Source organism: Notothenia rossii, assembly GCF_949606895.1.
Source record: "Notothenia rossii genome assembly, chromosome: 3".
NCBI classification, from domain to species: Eukaryota; Metazoa; Chordata; class Actinopteri; order Perciformes; family Nototheniidae; genus Notothenia; species Notothenia rossii.
In genome coordinates this window covers 39,521,386-39,537,372 of record NC_136901.1, presented here as the reverse complement: position 1 = coordinate 39,537,372, position 15,987 = coordinate 39,521,386, and the positions used below count along the sequence as shown (strand labels likewise).

Sequence of the window (15,987 nt, the reverse complement as noted above, 5' to 3'; positions counted from 1 at the left end):
GAAAATCAAAGGTTCTTGGGAAAATAAATCACATAACAAGGTTTTAAAAGTGTTTTAAAGAAGTCATTCTGCTTGGGGATCTTTTTTTTTATAGACACATGGAAATATATCTTATGATTGTTAATTAATCTGCCAATTGGAAGTAAATCCAGAATAGAAGAGGATCTAGTAGAGAGCCTTGAGGAACGCCTTAAACACTTACAGGTTGACCAGGATTTCCAGGATATCCTCTTATTCCCTTTGGACCATGTATACCCTTTAAGCAAAGCGGAGAGAGAAGAAAAGTGGTCATAGGTACAGAATCATTTTGAAACTATAAGCAATATTTACACATTTTAACTTACCTTTACAAGTCTGTGGAAACTGTAAAATCTCACTCAAAAGAAAGGCGATAACAACCAAAACTACGCCACTGATGTAGGCATTAACTCCTTCAACATACATTGTGTAGGGCTCGAAAAGCTGAGGAAACCAGGGTGGAACAGTCAGATTATCACGTCTATAATGTTAGCATCAAGGTGATAACCAATGTAAATAGTGGGCATTTCAATTGAACTGACCTATTGCTTTTAGTACTTTTGATTCAACTTTTTTTTTGCAGATTTCTTCATTTTCTAGCAGCTGCTGGACATTTTTCAGTGTAAAAAGTCATTCAACTTTCACCAATACAGTGAACCTTTGAATCCCTTTATCTCAAAGTCACGTCATCATGTTGGATTTGAAAGATAACGCAGGGAGATAAGAGGACACACTGCTGTATTTGTCCATGTTCTACACAGCTCATCCTACTTGGGGAAGAAGTCACGTTTTTCAACAAACCTGTAGTCCTTTGTCTCCTTTGGGAAAACCCACAAACTCCACAATGCCATTGATCAACGGCTGGCCGGGTTCACCGGGTGAGCCCGCGTCGCCCTGGATGTCGTAATCGAGGGAAGAGATATCTGTTTACTCTGATCATGAGGTGGCGAGGGAAACGGCGGAATAAGGAGGGGTAAGGCGGCAGAGTTTTTGGGGCATTTAGGGAAGATATAGGGAAGGTGGGGGTACGTTGACTGGAGGACGGGCTCTGCTTTGACCGTGGAGCCACTTAAGAGGTCGTGAACGGACTGAGAACATTTTGGGGTGATGATGAGAGGCTGGTCTCTGGATGAAACATTTTCAAAATGTAAGAAACTCTGGAGGCAGAAAGGATCCGATTGGTTGAGTTACACATCAATGAGAGGAGTCAATTGTGTGTGGTTTTGGTTTTTGGACAATATTTAAATGCACTACTTCTTATTTTCTTGTATTTCTAATGAGGGAAGCCTTTATTTTGGTAGGTCAAAGGGCTATTGAACTATTGCATAAAGATTAGTTTTGACAAATAATCCAAATACTTGGTGATTATGAAGTTTTCAACCACAATCTAAGGTTTAAATTCTGCATTTGGGCAACTCCATATGATGAGGATTATCAGGATTGATGCTACGTTGGACCAACCTCTCCTCCACTTCCCAAAGTCTCCTTCTCACAGTTCCTCCATGGCTGTTAAGTTTGCTGCAATCACTGCTCCTCTTTCTCTTTGAACCTTTAGTTTCTGCCTGCTTTGGTATTCTCTTTACCACTTTTTGTAATGAAATCCCATTGTGAATGTGTGTGTGTGTGTGTGTGTGTGTGTGTGTGTGTGTGTGTGTGAATGTGTGCGTGTGTGTGTGTGTGTGTGTGTGTGTGTGTGTGTGTGTGTGTGTGTGTGTTTGTTTGTTCCTATCCTTCCCTAGGCTGTGTTACCTTATCTCCTTTGTAGATAGTGAGAGTTTGTTCGCTTCTTAGCGAGCCGTCGCCCGGAGTACCGCTGGGTCCGGGAAGACCCACGTCGCCCTGGAGTCCGAAATACACACAACACACCGTTAGCCAATGAGGAGCGGCGCAGGGGAAACAGGAAGTGGGAATGAGAGATAGTTGGATAGATAGATAGATAGAAAGATAGATAGATAGATAGAAATATAGATAGATTGATTGATAGATAGTTGGATAGAGAGAGAGAGAGAGAGAGAGAGAGAGAGAGAGAGAGAGAGAAAGCTCAGGGATACTTTGTCTTGAGTTTCTTGGTGATTTAAAGACATTTTAGCACCCTTTTTTGCCACAACAGTTAAAAAAGTACAACTTGAATTTTAATTTGCCAACAAAAACTTATCCTAACATGAAATCCAGCTGTTTTCACATGAACTCTGAATCTTACTGAGTTTTGTGTTTTGGTTGAGTATCACATGCATGCAGTGTGTGAGGGAGTTGATGTGTTAGTATTGTGTGACTGTTTGAAATCAGATGAGTGGATGGATGGAGATTGAGAGCAAGCAAATGAACCGCATATCCCAGAATTCACCAGCAGATGCCCAAATGTGATTGAAGACGGGGGTGAAGTGCATCATGGGAAGTAGGAGCGAGTGATTCCAGCAACCCAGTTACCACAGATCGTCCTCCCATGACAGCTCAGAGATTTCAAAAATGAAGTTTTATTTATGTATTAAGGAGATTGTTTATCAGTAATGACACCAAATGCAAAGTGGTGAATGGCCAAATCAAGACTGGGTGTATTTTTGCTTACATATGGGATATTCTTTTCCACTTTTGGAGAAAAACTTCATTAAGAAAAGTCTCTGAACTGTCATTCAACAGTGAGGGAAACAGGTGTGCAGAGCCACTGGTCGACTCACAAACAAAGTAGATTTTTGGGGTATTTAACAATAATTTGAAGTGCAAACTGACTCCATATCGGACATACAAAGTTGTGAAAATCTCAGTCTGTTGTGACTTGTCCCAGTGGCAGCACACGGATCATTTGAAAGAACAAACCAGACTGAATCAAGTAGAGGTTCATGTGATCTTTTATCAAACAGGAAACAGATGCAACAAACAGTTCAGTAGTTTTGTGAATAAAAAGATGGAGCGAGGAAGAGGAAGAGGGGTGCAGGGAGGGGTGGGGTTAAATAAAAGGATGGATGGATGGAGGGTAAATACATGTGGGTTGGACGGAAGAGGAGCAGGATGTAAAGGCAACACCAGTCAGAATTAAACATGCACAATATAATGTCCGCAATCATAAAACACACAGAAATGCAAACACACTCACACATTATCTTTTACTATAAAATAACTATTTGTTTAATCCGATAATGAGTCAGTGTTGGACTATTTCTTTAAGTTTCAGTTGTTATAAGTTTAGTTTTGTGGATTTTTAAACTTCTGATCTGGTATTTGACTTGATCTCAAGCTAGCACCTGAGAGGATATCATGATAAAGACACTTATTTGACAAAATTACAGTTTGTTCATTCGTCATTTCTCAGGTGGGAATTAAAACCATCCAAAAACGATGCTTGGTAAATAGCAGGTTAACTATCGACACCAAACTTTCCATATAGTTTAATATAAATAATATCATCTTCTAGTGTCCAAGACTAAGACCTTTGTGCGTTCAAGAATAAAAAAAAGACTTGCAGATGTTTCTTATTGACCAACTGCATTCACTCAATTGGTCTTACGTATGTGTATGTGTGTGTGTGTGTGTGTGTGTGTGTGTGTGTGTGTGTGTGTGTGTGTGTGTGTGTGTGTGTGTGTGTGTGTGTGTGTGTGTGAATAAATCTCTACAACTGAATGAGTCTATGTGCATCATACCTTGTCTCCTTTCTCTCCTTCATATCCGTCACTGCGGCTCCCCTGAAAACAGCAAGGGTTAACAAAATGCACTTGGAACAACAACAACAACAACAACAACAACAACAACAACAACAACATTAAAAGGATGAAATGTATTGCATTATAATATAATTAATCAATGTGCTTCATCATTTTACTTACCATTGGCCCTGGGAGACCGGGAGGACCAGGTGGGCCCTAAAGACAGATGAGAGAATCAGGAATAATATTCACTCTAATGAAAGAAATGAAAACTAACAATGTTTAATTCCTAGTCATGCTTTTCAAAATCTGATAATCATCTAAAAAACGAAACATTTGCACATTTAATAACATTTGTATTGATAATAATAACAACAGTATATTACAACATACAAACACAAAATTCATATTATTTAATATTTAAAGTGAAAGAGATTAATTAATGTACGTACAGAGTATCCCTCGGGCCCCATTGGACCGGGGTAACCGGACGGACCCTCAGGACCTCTGATTCCCTGCAGAGAAACACAACCATACAAACATTAAGGACAACACATTAAATCCTCAGGTGTTTATTTCTGTATTAATGATCATTTGTGGTTGCATAGTAAGAAGAACAGGTAAGAATCTTACAGGTTGACCGTTTTGTCCTGGATAACCTGGTGAACTCTAAAAAGGGGAAAAGAAACACAGATTAATTCATAAACAAGACTCAACATTCTCTTAATTACATTTTAAATAGAGTTATGAAATACATATCTTCAAATCAAAATACAGGAACATTCGTGTACAGATTAGAGTCATGCAAAGTTGTACCGCTGACTCAAAAGTCACTTTGTTTTTGCAATACAATTTTACAGTACTGTCTCTATAGCGCCATCTAGTGGCCAAACCTAATATGACAGGCTGTTCAGACCCTCAAGTACAATGCAGCTTGTAACAAATCTGAGGATAGAAGTTACAAAAAAATAGCAAATATATTTTTTAAAGTATATTCCAATGTGTTTTTTATGGCTCATCTTAATATGTATTGTACACATTTGTGCAGATCAATATCACGTTAACTTTATATACATATTATTACATTTTATAAGAATATTTTACTGCTTTTGTTTCAATAAACATTATGCAATTTATTTTTTTAACTTGCTATTTTATATAAATATTGGTGTATATCATCTTATTTAATCGTTTTTGGAAAATCTTTTACTTTAACTTTTGTTTTTATAAATATTTGTATTCTTTTTTTATTACACGTTTTCTTGGGAACTTCTCATAATTATAAGAATATTATACATTGTAATATTGCACATTTTTACTTTGAATTCACAGTTTGCATAAATACTCTAATTTAATGTTATTTTTGTGTATTATTTTATTCTAACAAAAAAAAAACTCATCTGATTCTGATCATAATTATGATTAAATCATACACAAACAAATATTATCCTCAGTTCTTTAGGTGCAGAAATACATTTAAAAAAGAGTAAATTGTGAAAATGACCGTGGAACCGTCGTCCGAGATGTATCGAGGGTCTCCTTTCTGACCCTTTGGCCCAAAAGGCCCCTGTGTGAGGAAAAGAAACATCAGTACAAATCGACAGTAACATCTGCATTCCATACATAATGACATCCAAACATCTACACATATATATAATAAGTCCTAAAAGAGAGTAGGTTTGTCCTCACAGAGAGTCCAGCGGGTCCGGGCGCTCCGATCCCGTAACCGGGGTCTCCAGCTTCTCCTCTCGTCCCGTTACAGCCGTCCAGTCCAGAGGGTCCTCTTCCCCCGTCCAGACCGGGGTGACCCTACAGAGGAAGAGGGGGTTAGAGTTACATCTTATATACACCCTATACACACTGACAGCATAACATACACTTCAACATGACATTTTGAAAATGGTCAAAATACAAATTGAAGGCACATTTTGTGTCAAAACAACAAAGTATATGGCAATCATCTTTAAAAAATGAAGAAAAGATTGACTGTTTTATAATCATAAGTACGAAAATAATATCTATGTGTCAGAATAAACGTCATATCAGAAAATAAATACAGACAACAAATGGAAATAGACTGACCTTTAGTCACAGATTATTAACCAACATTTTTAAGTTTTTTTTTTTTTAAAGCATGATACAGTTGTTTAATTTCTGTATATTTATCATTGCATATCCTGCTGTTTTACCATGAAAGGGGCTACTACATCTGCAATTTCACTTTTTTTAAGCACACAATTAAATAGTTTCTTTTCAAAATCAAAATAAAAGATGTTAGCTGTCCGTTGATAAAATAATCTATAGCTATTCTTACTCTAAATGGCCTCAAAAGAGCCATTATATTTAATTTAACCACTTCTTAAATACACTGCATATTGAGTGTGTGTGTGTGTGTGTGTGTGTGTGTGTGTGTGTGTGTGTCCTAGCATTACTATACTTGTGGGGACCTAAATCTGTTTACACAGTCATGTGTGGGGACTTGCCTCCCTCATGGGGACATAATGGAGGTCCCCATAAGGGGAATCATTCATTTTAGGGTGAAGACTTGGTTAGGTTAAGGGTTAGGGTTAGGGTAAGGCTAAGGGTAACCTTAACCATAACCAACACATGCCTAAACCTAACCCTTACCCTAAGGGTTAGGGTTAGGCATGTGTTGGTTATGGTTAAGGTTAGGATAAGTCTCCAGGAAATGCATGTGAGTCAATGTAATGTCCCCTGAAGTGATGTATACATGGTATATGTGTGCGTGTGTGTGTTTACTTACAGGTACTCCATCAGTTCCCCGGAACCCAGGCACTCCCATAGGCCCCTGTTTGAGTACATATTAAATATAGTTAAATCACGATCAGATTAAATGAGAACACATAGAAATGAAAACATATGCAGTCAGTTTTAGTCATCAATTACAATCAAATCAATATTGAAATTCAGATAATGAACGTCATGGTCTTTAACACCCACCTTGTCTCCTTTCTGTCCAGAAGGTCCTTTATATCCGAGGTGGCCCTTCTCTCCTTTGGGCCCTGAGGGTCCCGTTCCCCCCCGAGGACCCTCAGGTCCGCTCGAACCCACTTCTCCAAGATGCCCTGGACGACCCTGAGGGAAAAGAAAGACAAAATGTAAAAACGGGGAAACACAATTTGTTGGGGCAGCCATTTTGGATCCGATGTTTGTGTTTACGTGAGACGGAAACAAGTCAGGGCGGGAAACCCAGCTGGTTGCTGGAGCAGTTTGTGTGGGCAAGCAGCGACATGTGGACTAAGAAGGTGGTCTGGAAGAGAAACTGCTACCGGGGGTAAAGAAGCAGGATTTTGAGAAATATATTAAAGGGGTCCTATTCTGCTCATTTTCAGGTTCATATCAGTATTTAGTGTCTCCACTTTAAAGAGTCTTCTCCTGCTGATGTTCAGGTGTATATCAATATGTAGTGTCTCTACTGAGAAATGTCTCCATGCTTTAAGGTGCTGCAGCACCTCTTTTCACCCTCTGTCTGAAACCAGAGCCCAGTCTGCTCTGATTGGTTAGCCGGCCGGCTCTGTTGTGATTGGTCAACTGCTTAGAGATGTCCCGCCCCTTAGCCTATCATGTACAATGTGTTGGAGCGCTAGCCAAGAGAGGCATGCGTGTTATTAAGTAAACAAAGGAGTGCAATGAGGCAGGTTTCTGATAGCTTTAGATACTTTTCAAATTACATTTTTATCCTTTCATCTCCAATTAAATGTATCTCCAGAGGTTTTCCAGATGTTGTTTGTTTGAAAATAACCTTTTTATTTGGATATTTAGAGGTACAAGCCAGATGTAAAGCTTTTATCTTGTAATAACTGAGTTAATGCTGCAGGTAAAAGGCTGCAATACCCATTCAAACATGATGGCAGTAGAAAAACTAAAAGCAAACATAAGCAGGTGGATGAGCAGAGGAATCCCTGCAGAGACGCACATTAACATGGCAGCCTCGACTCCTCACAACCTGCTATTAGCTCATATTTTAGGCGGTATAACAGGGTAGGGAGGAGGGGGAGGAGAGGGAAAAGGAGAGAGGGGAGAGAGGGACACATGTCTGACGTTCGGGTCAAAGGGAAGTCACGGGATTTGGTTTTCAGTGTTGTAACTTATTTTATTTAAGGCAGTAAAAACATTTGTTTATTTGCTTCTTGACAAAGGTTCAATGTTTGACAGGAAATGCTTTTATTTTGTGCTTTCTCTTTCCTGTTAGGATTTGAAATGAATACGAGTATGTCGAGTGCATTTTCCCCGTCTTCTACCGTTCTTGTTGGAACTGTTATATTCATATAAAGTAAAAACGTTCTGGCTTTGTTCTTCATTCAAAGTTTCTATTATACAACATGCAGAGCCAAAAAGTGACTCCGAGAAGCTCAGATAAACACAAGTTTCATGAGAATGCAAACTGGGAATTTATTGTACTTTGAGTAAGTGTGTATCGAATGAAAACTGGGATATGAGCGGTTTTGTTTAAAGACGTTACACAGTTATGTTAAATGTGGAAGTAAGCATGTGCTGCAGATGTATTTTCTACATGTATGAGACATTTATAGAGCTTAGATGCCTGTATACGCTTGCATGCATCCATGTGTATGACTACATATTCCTTTTAAATCCTTACTACAGCATCCTTATCATAAATCTTAAATACTTTCCCCTTAACTTCAGACTCTATGCACACACATTAAGTATATAGGCACATGGACACCCTTGATTACACACAAGGTAAAAGTTCACACACTATACTAAAGGAAAGGTAATTCTCTACGCAACACCTGATGCTTTTCATATATATATATATATCTATATATAAGTGCTCCGCCTGCAGACACAGAACTTTAAATAATGGATCTAACATTAGAGGACATCATGGAGAAGGTCAAATACTGCTTGTAAACAATCATTTGATTTCGGCTGCGGGGTGTAACAGGCGGGCGGAGTTTATAGCATCCGGACTATTTAGATAAAGTACAAATACATTCTTGAGACTAAATGGGATGTTTTATCCTGTATGCCAAATCACGGGACACCTATGATGCTCAAATCAGTCTATCAACAAGGTTGTTAAATAGTATAACAATAACTGATTTAGAAAAGCAAGCCTAGCTCTTTTTCCAGACTTTAAGCTAAGCTAAGCTAAGCTAGCTGGAGATTCATATTTAAATGGACGGACATGTGTGTAACAACGTAACATTGGAAAATACATAAATGAGACGCACCAAGTATTTTGGTTGTTTAACGTTCTTTTTTTTTTGTTGATATTTGAAATTTGACTTGAATTATGAATTGAATATCTTAGCCCCCTTTAAGCACACTGTTTGAGCTTTTACTGCACATCCAACGTATGCGTCATCATTTTGAGTGGAGACAGCATTGGGTAAGCATATTCGCAAATCACTCATTCAGTCTTTATCAAAAGGAACTTGAAAAATATGGAACTTTTAAAAGTTTACAATCAACTGATAATGAAAAAAAGGCATGCAAGAAGGGCGCAGAAAGATCTGGTTTTCGATAGACTGCAAGGGTTTTTTATTTTGAAAAGTAACAAATAACCTTAAAGTCTGAGTATTGATTCAACTTGAAGGTGGTCTTTGCCACAAAAGTTATCAGGTGTGACATCAGGTACAAGACTACAGTGATGTTGCCTTTTACTGCACTCGGCTCTTAAAGGTCACCTATTATGCAAAATCCACTTTTTCACGTCTCTTCTACATCAACATGTGTCCCCTCTTCTTCATGTCTCTTCTACATCAACATGTGTCCCCTCTGTGGGAAGAGACTCTGAAAGTTTCAGGAACAAAGATTCTCTCTCTTTTTGTATATATCGGAGACCTATAATATATTGATGAAAAACAGTATAATAGGGGACCTTTAAACACTGACCCTGGATCAGCCTTGACCACAATGCAATGCTCTTTCCCGCCCTTACTGTAGGTCCTGAGGGCAGGCAGAGTAATGACAGACCTGAGCCAGGTGAAGAAGTCTGGATCGCACTCACACCTGTTTTCACCTGGGGGAAATATGCAGGGGTCCCACAAGGAGACACTTTCTCTCACGCCTTCTTGTCGACCTCATCACTTTTAGTTTTTTTTGCAACGTTTGCAAGAGCCAACGTGCTCATGTGTAACCGGGTGTCTAATTGAGCTCCGGAAAAACACGTATTTCTGGCGTTTTTTGGGGGTAATCTTGTAAAGGCGTAAAAACATAGTCCAAAGATGAGGTGACCCTGCCTCTTTTTCAGTTAGCTCAGTGCTTCTCAAAGTATGGTCTGCGGACCACTGGTGTTCTGTGAGCGCCCCCTAGTGGTCCGTGAGTATATTGGTAAAATGTCACATTTGAAATAAATAAATAAATTTAAGTTTTTCGCACTCTCGCAGGAATATCTCCGCAATGGAGCGAACTTAAGTTTAACTTTCGATTGCATGATATAACCCAGGGCAACACCTTCATCACACATTTTCCCAATTGTTTGTACCATTTTCAGGCGATTTGTAATCTGTTCTAGAAAAACGATGTGATTTTGGATATTTGTGGAGTTAGGTGGTCCGCGAGTGTTTTGTTATTGGTTAAGTGGTCCTTGGTATGAAAAAGTTTGAACACTGAGTTAGCTGTCTGTCTGGTGTCAGGTAAAAGGTGAGAGGTGAAGCGTGCACGTAAAAGCACCTTTGTTGACCTTAACCAAACGAAACCATGAGTACACGGATAAAAAAGGGACCTTTCCCATCTGAGAAGATCTAGTAAATGTGAAACACCTCTTCTGATCTTTGGAGGAACTCTTTCATGCTCAGGAAAGTGAGTGTCTAGTGAAGAGGAAGTGAGTTTATGATCTGTGTATATTCCCTAACATGGCATGTAATTAAAAAATGCAGCCTGCAGAGAAAGAAGATCACAGAGTGGAGAGAAGAGATAAAAGAGAAGGGATGAGAGGGGGCAAAACATGTGGAAACATATGAAGAGGAAAAGAGGAGAACATCAGATTTTGATGGAGCAATAAGCTGTTCTAAAAACACCCACTAGGGGGCGATCTACTCTCCAGCATAGGTCAACAACCTCCAGTGACCTCTATGTGGGAAAAGAATGCCTGTAATGATCCTGCATTTACATTTGTTGGCCACTGTGAGGCAGAATAACACCAAAACTAGCTGATGGACAACTGTAACTGACATACCATCTTCATATATATCGTTAACACACTGTTGCATGACACAACATTAGCATTGATGACTATTTAGCAGCTGATGAAAATAAGTGCTAATTTAATGTACATGTCCCGTCATAATGTTTAAAGTCTCAACCAATTCCTGAAGGAAATATCCAGTTCTTAATAAGCTGAAAAGTCTCAGTGCATATGGAATTGGAAGACCTTGGAAACAGGAAGTCACAGAACCGACCAATCAGGAGTGTGGATACCCGTAAAAGTTATCAATGGAGGGAATATATATTTCCCTGTGTGTGGTGTTGTGTACATGTGTTTGACAATTAAAGAAGAATCCACCACTTCAACCTTTACAAATAAGGTCATAGATAGATAGATAGATAGATAGACAGACAGACAGACAGACAGACAGACAGACAGACAGACAGACAGACAGACAGACAGACGGATAGACAGACGGATAGACGGATAGACGGGGATAGACGGGTAGACGGGTAGATGCATAGATGGATAGATGGATAGATGGATAGATAGATGGATGGATAGATGGATGGACAGATGGATAGATGGATAGATGGATAGATAGACAGATAGACAGACAGACAGACAGACAGATAGATAGATAGATCGATAGATGGATAGAGAGAGAGATACAGTAGATAGATAGATAGATAGATAGATAGACAGATAGATAGATGGATGGATAGAAAGATAGATACAGTATATAGATAGGTAGATGGATAGAGAGATAGATACAGTAGATAGATAGATAGATAGAGAGATAGATAGAGAGATAGATACACAGACAGATAGATAGATAGATAGATGGATAGACAGAGATAGATAGATGGATGGGTAGATAGACAGAGATAGACAGATAGATGGATAGACAGAGATAGACAGATAGATAGATAGATAGATAGACAGAGATAGACAGATAGACAGATAGACAGAGATAGACAGAGATAGACAGATAGATAGATGGATGGGTAGATAGATAAGATAGACAGATAGATTATTCCGTCACAGAAGCAGACGTGATAGTCAGACTTTATAATACAATGTGTTTGTTTTTTTCTACGCATTTTTGTTATCAAAGATCAGTCCAGCCCCATGCCATCGTCTCCTGTCTGCCACACACTCTTGCCAGTTGGCATCGCGGTGTGTTTTCATGCCATCCAGACCTTCCAGCCTCATCACCTTCCAGCAGACTGGTCAGTTTGTAATGCCCAAATCCCCCCAGCACAAAGGGCACAAAGGGCTCTATTCTGGGCCGCTAATCTCTGCGACTTACTGCTCCCATCGGGCCCACCTCACTTCCTGATAGAGGAGGAGAGTGCTTGGACAGACAGATTCTTGCCGCCATGCGTGTGAAAAAATACCAAAAAAACAGTAAGTGTGTGTGTGTGTGTGTTGTGACGCACACGCATGGAAACACACACTCTGGGGCGGTCGGAGGATTTATTCGGGACGTATTGTTTTGAGCGGGCGAGGGTGCTAGGGGGAAGATTTGAGCTGTCACACCGCATGCTCACTGGGGGACGCTGATGGGAGGAATGGGGAAAGGGGGATGAGAAAGGTTTGTTCTTTTGGGGGTGAGTTTAATCAGTGAGGGCACGTAGTACGGGTCCCCAGCACATAGAAACTGCCGGATGCTAACTTGCATACTGTATGTTAGGCAATTTGGACAATTAGCATGAGTTGTGTTAATTAACATTAAGTACCATTATAGCCTACTGTATGTGGACAATAGTTTTAAAATAGCTTGGCCTATTTGGAGTGGTTTTGAGGGTTGTTGATGTGAATTTCTCACATTTTCAGGGTAAAAAGTGGCAGTTTAACCCGAAAATTGCCATATTTGTACTTTTCGTGGCCTGATTTCGATTTTGGTCGATTTTTAAGTTTTACCCCAAAGTTAGAAATGTATAGTATGGGGTCCGCAGCACATAGAAACTACCGGATGCTAACTTGTATATGTTGGCCAATTTGCACGATTAGCATAAGGTGCGTTACAGTTAGCATTCGTTGCCATTATAGCCTATATGTTTTGAGGGTTATTGAGTCCATTTCTGAGATTATCAGTATCAGAAATGTCAGTTTTAACCAGAAAATGGCAACATGTGTACTCTGAGGGATGGTTTTGGGTCAATTTTGAAGCTTTAGGGGACTCTGATAAATTGGATTGGACAGATTGGTTATTTATTTGAAATTAGATCGTCCAATGTTCAAAACACTACTCATTATACTCATAATCCACCCACCATGAGGACAAAAATAGCCATTTTCTTGTTTAAAGAGACTTTCCTAACATAACAATGTTGGGGTATTCAACATTTCCAGGTTCACTATGCTGACAACTATAAAGGAAGAGCGATGGGTACAAAGATGTTCTGCTCAAAGGACTTTAGATGCTGTTAAAGATGAAACACTGACTAAAAAGTGACACACACACACACACACACACACACACACACACACACACACACACACACACACACACACACACACACACACACACACACACACACACACACACACACACACACACACACACACACACACACACACACACACACACACACACACACACACACACACACACACACACACACACACACACACACACACACACACACACGGAAAGAGGGAAATCCTCTCTAGATGGGGATGTTTATCTTGTGTTTCTCTCCAGAGGGTGAACCCAAACACCTGAGGTTTATCTCAGACATGTTTGCGTCGCTGAGTCACGTGCATTTTGTTTTTCATTTTTGGACTGTTTGAGCAGGAGATAAAAGTCACAAGCACGGGTTGTTTATTATCTCCTGGAGGGAGTCATGTGTTTCTCTCAGTCTCTAATCATGCACACTACGGGACGCACTACCCTAATATTGTGTGCACATGTATGCCTGTACCTCTCATGGATTAGTCATTTACAACTAAAAACCTATTTTATTGACATCATTGAGAGCTGTCTCGTTCTTTTTTTGTAAGGGTCTGCAAGGGACACATTACTGGGAATGGCCTATGCTGAAAACAAGCTCCCCGGCTAAAAATGTACTTCCATAGAGGTTCGGTCTAATTCTTAACCAAATCATCTCCAGATTAATATGATGTCACATAGGTTAAGATCCACTTAATTAGGCCTGATACGAGGTGAATAAATCCTTAGAAAAAGCGGAATTTAGGCAATTGTTCTTATTTTTCATGCTATATTAGGGCTGCTCAATTAATCGTATTTTAATCGCAATTCCGATTATGGCTTGCAACGATTACGAAAACAACGTAATCGAAATAAAACGATTATTTTTTTATTATTATTATTACTTTTTTTTTTTTTTTTTTTCAGTTGAATTATACTTAAAGTTCAGGGTAATCAACTGTTGAAAACATACTGTTAAAAAAAAAATTCTCCAATAAATTGATGTTTTCAAAATAAATGGATAATCGTTTTTAATAATCGTGATATCAATTATTGACCCAAATAATCGAGATTATGATTTTTGCCATAATCAAGCAGCCCATATGCTATATTTACTTCCTGTCAGACAATCGATTTGTCTCCTTTAACCATCCAACCTTTTTCTGTGTTTTCCTGAAAATACTAAACTGAAGTGGATACTTAAGAACTGATATGAGGTCAATAAATCACTGCTTTTTCTCTTATCTTTGCTGCCATTGCTTTGACTTTAAGGGTCCAGGGTTAGGGTTAGGGTTAGCAATTAAAAAGTATTGTCCTCGTTTTAGTAGCCTCATTCTGCAAGTTTCTTTGGTAAATCCTTTTCTGATTTCATTGTATTATACGGCACTGTATTTACTACAGGAAACACTTGAATTTGGACATTTGTCATTACTTTGGCATGCTTGATGTACTTCCTGTCAAACAGATATAGATTTGTCTCCTTAACTTGTCAAACTTTGTTTTTATCTGAACTCCAGACACATGAAACTCTACCCTTTAAGCAGAGTCTGTCCTGTCCAAATACCCAAACGTTAAACCCTCCAGGCGTTGAATAAATGGCTCCAAAACAGCCGAACCGTTTCAGAGTTTTTCTCCATTTCCCGGGTGACTAAGTGTTTAAAGCACTTACTGCCATCGCGGTCGACCGTGCAGACGTTTAGGAAACATCGAGTTTGTGACTGTTAACGAAAACATGGAGAGGGGAAATGTGATACACAGACATAATGACTCTGGTTTCGAGGAATCACCTTGAAGTATTTACTTAGCGTTAATTCAAAGTCTTTTCTCATGATGATCTTAATATGGGTTTATTGCATTTGTTCACAAAAGGAAAGGAGGTATACAATTATTAATTGATGCTATTAACCAATCAGAAGTATAATTTACAGATTAATAGATCATGCGAGTATTCTTTAAATGCAAAAGTGAGATAACATGGGTTCTTTTATTGAGTTGTGTGAACTTGCATCTGACCCTGGGATGAATTAAGTGTATCTAATGTAATGTCTCATTAAATGTTAATTAGTGAGACGTCCACATCTCTCAGACTGATTCCCACCCCTCCTCTGACTCGTCTGTTTGTACTGATGGCCGACACTAAACCAAACAACCTGCTCTCTCCTATCATCCAGGTGCTTTCCCCCCGCAATAAAAACACAATTAGTGTTCAACGGGTCCTCACTGTCTCACGGAGATGATGTCATAAAGACGTGGTGTTTTCTCAGCTGAGCTTCAGTACGATAAGGTAACTCCAGGGTAAAAAAACCAGCTATTTTACTTTCTGTTTCTTCGTTTTTTGTCAGACAAAGACCCACAAAAAGGTGCCGTTAGGAAAGCCATGAATAGAAGACTCAGCATTTTTACCTTGCAGTCTTAAAAACCTCAACTAAATAGCGTTCTTCAGAAATGAGCCTGAGGTTACGAGTGCAAACAGCCGATGTAAGTGGCATGTATGTCTCGTTTAAAGATTGAAGAGCTTTTAAACCCACGTACAGGTGTGACTGCTGAGGTAATGCGGATACAGATACAACAATCGACCACTATGCTCAAATACCATGTTTAAATTTTTTTGATGCTGCTACGCTTTCACTAGATTTCTGCTGGGAATAGTAAATTATAGCTAAATTAGGGATAAAAAGGAGGAACCCAGAGTTAAATAATGACTAAAAAGTAGGGAAGCACTTAATATTCGGCCACCGAAAATTATCGGCCGAAAA

General features: G+C 39.1%; 1 protein-coding gene across 4 annotated transcripts in view; it reads right to left on the bottom strand.

Moving 5' to 3' along the window:
- col4a6 (collagen, type IV, alpha 6) overlaps positions 1 to 15,987 on the bottom strand; it is a 147,026-nt gene that overhangs the window by 35,631 nt on the left and 95,408 nt on the right. For 3 of the 4 annotated variants that reach the window (XM_079672179.1, XM_079672181.1, XM_079672182.1), the window contains 10 exons: positions 6,618 to 6,752; positions 6,421 to 6,465; positions 5,346 to 5,465; positions 5,161 to 5,223; positions 4,290 to 4,325; positions 4,109 to 4,171; positions 3,837 to 3,872; positions 3,654 to 3,695; positions 820 to 912; positions 203 to 256 (listed from right to left, as the gene is read on the bottom strand). In XM_079672179.1, coding sequence (XP_079528305.1) covers positions 203 to 256; positions 820 to 912; positions 3,654 to 3,695; positions 3,837 to 3,872; positions 4,109 to 4,171; positions 4,290 to 4,325; positions 5,161 to 5,223; positions 5,346 to 5,465; positions 6,421 to 6,465; positions 6,618 to 6,752 — 687 coding nt within the window. Of the gene's footprint in view, positions 1 to 202; positions 257 to 819; positions 913 to 1,767; positions 1,858 to 3,653; positions 3,696 to 3,836; positions 3,873 to 4,108; positions 4,172 to 4,289; positions 4,326 to 5,160; positions 5,224 to 5,345; positions 5,466 to 6,420; positions 6,466 to 6,617; positions 6,753 to 15,987 lie in introns of all 4 variants that reach the window. The other variant, XM_079672180.1, reaches the window with a different exon arrangement.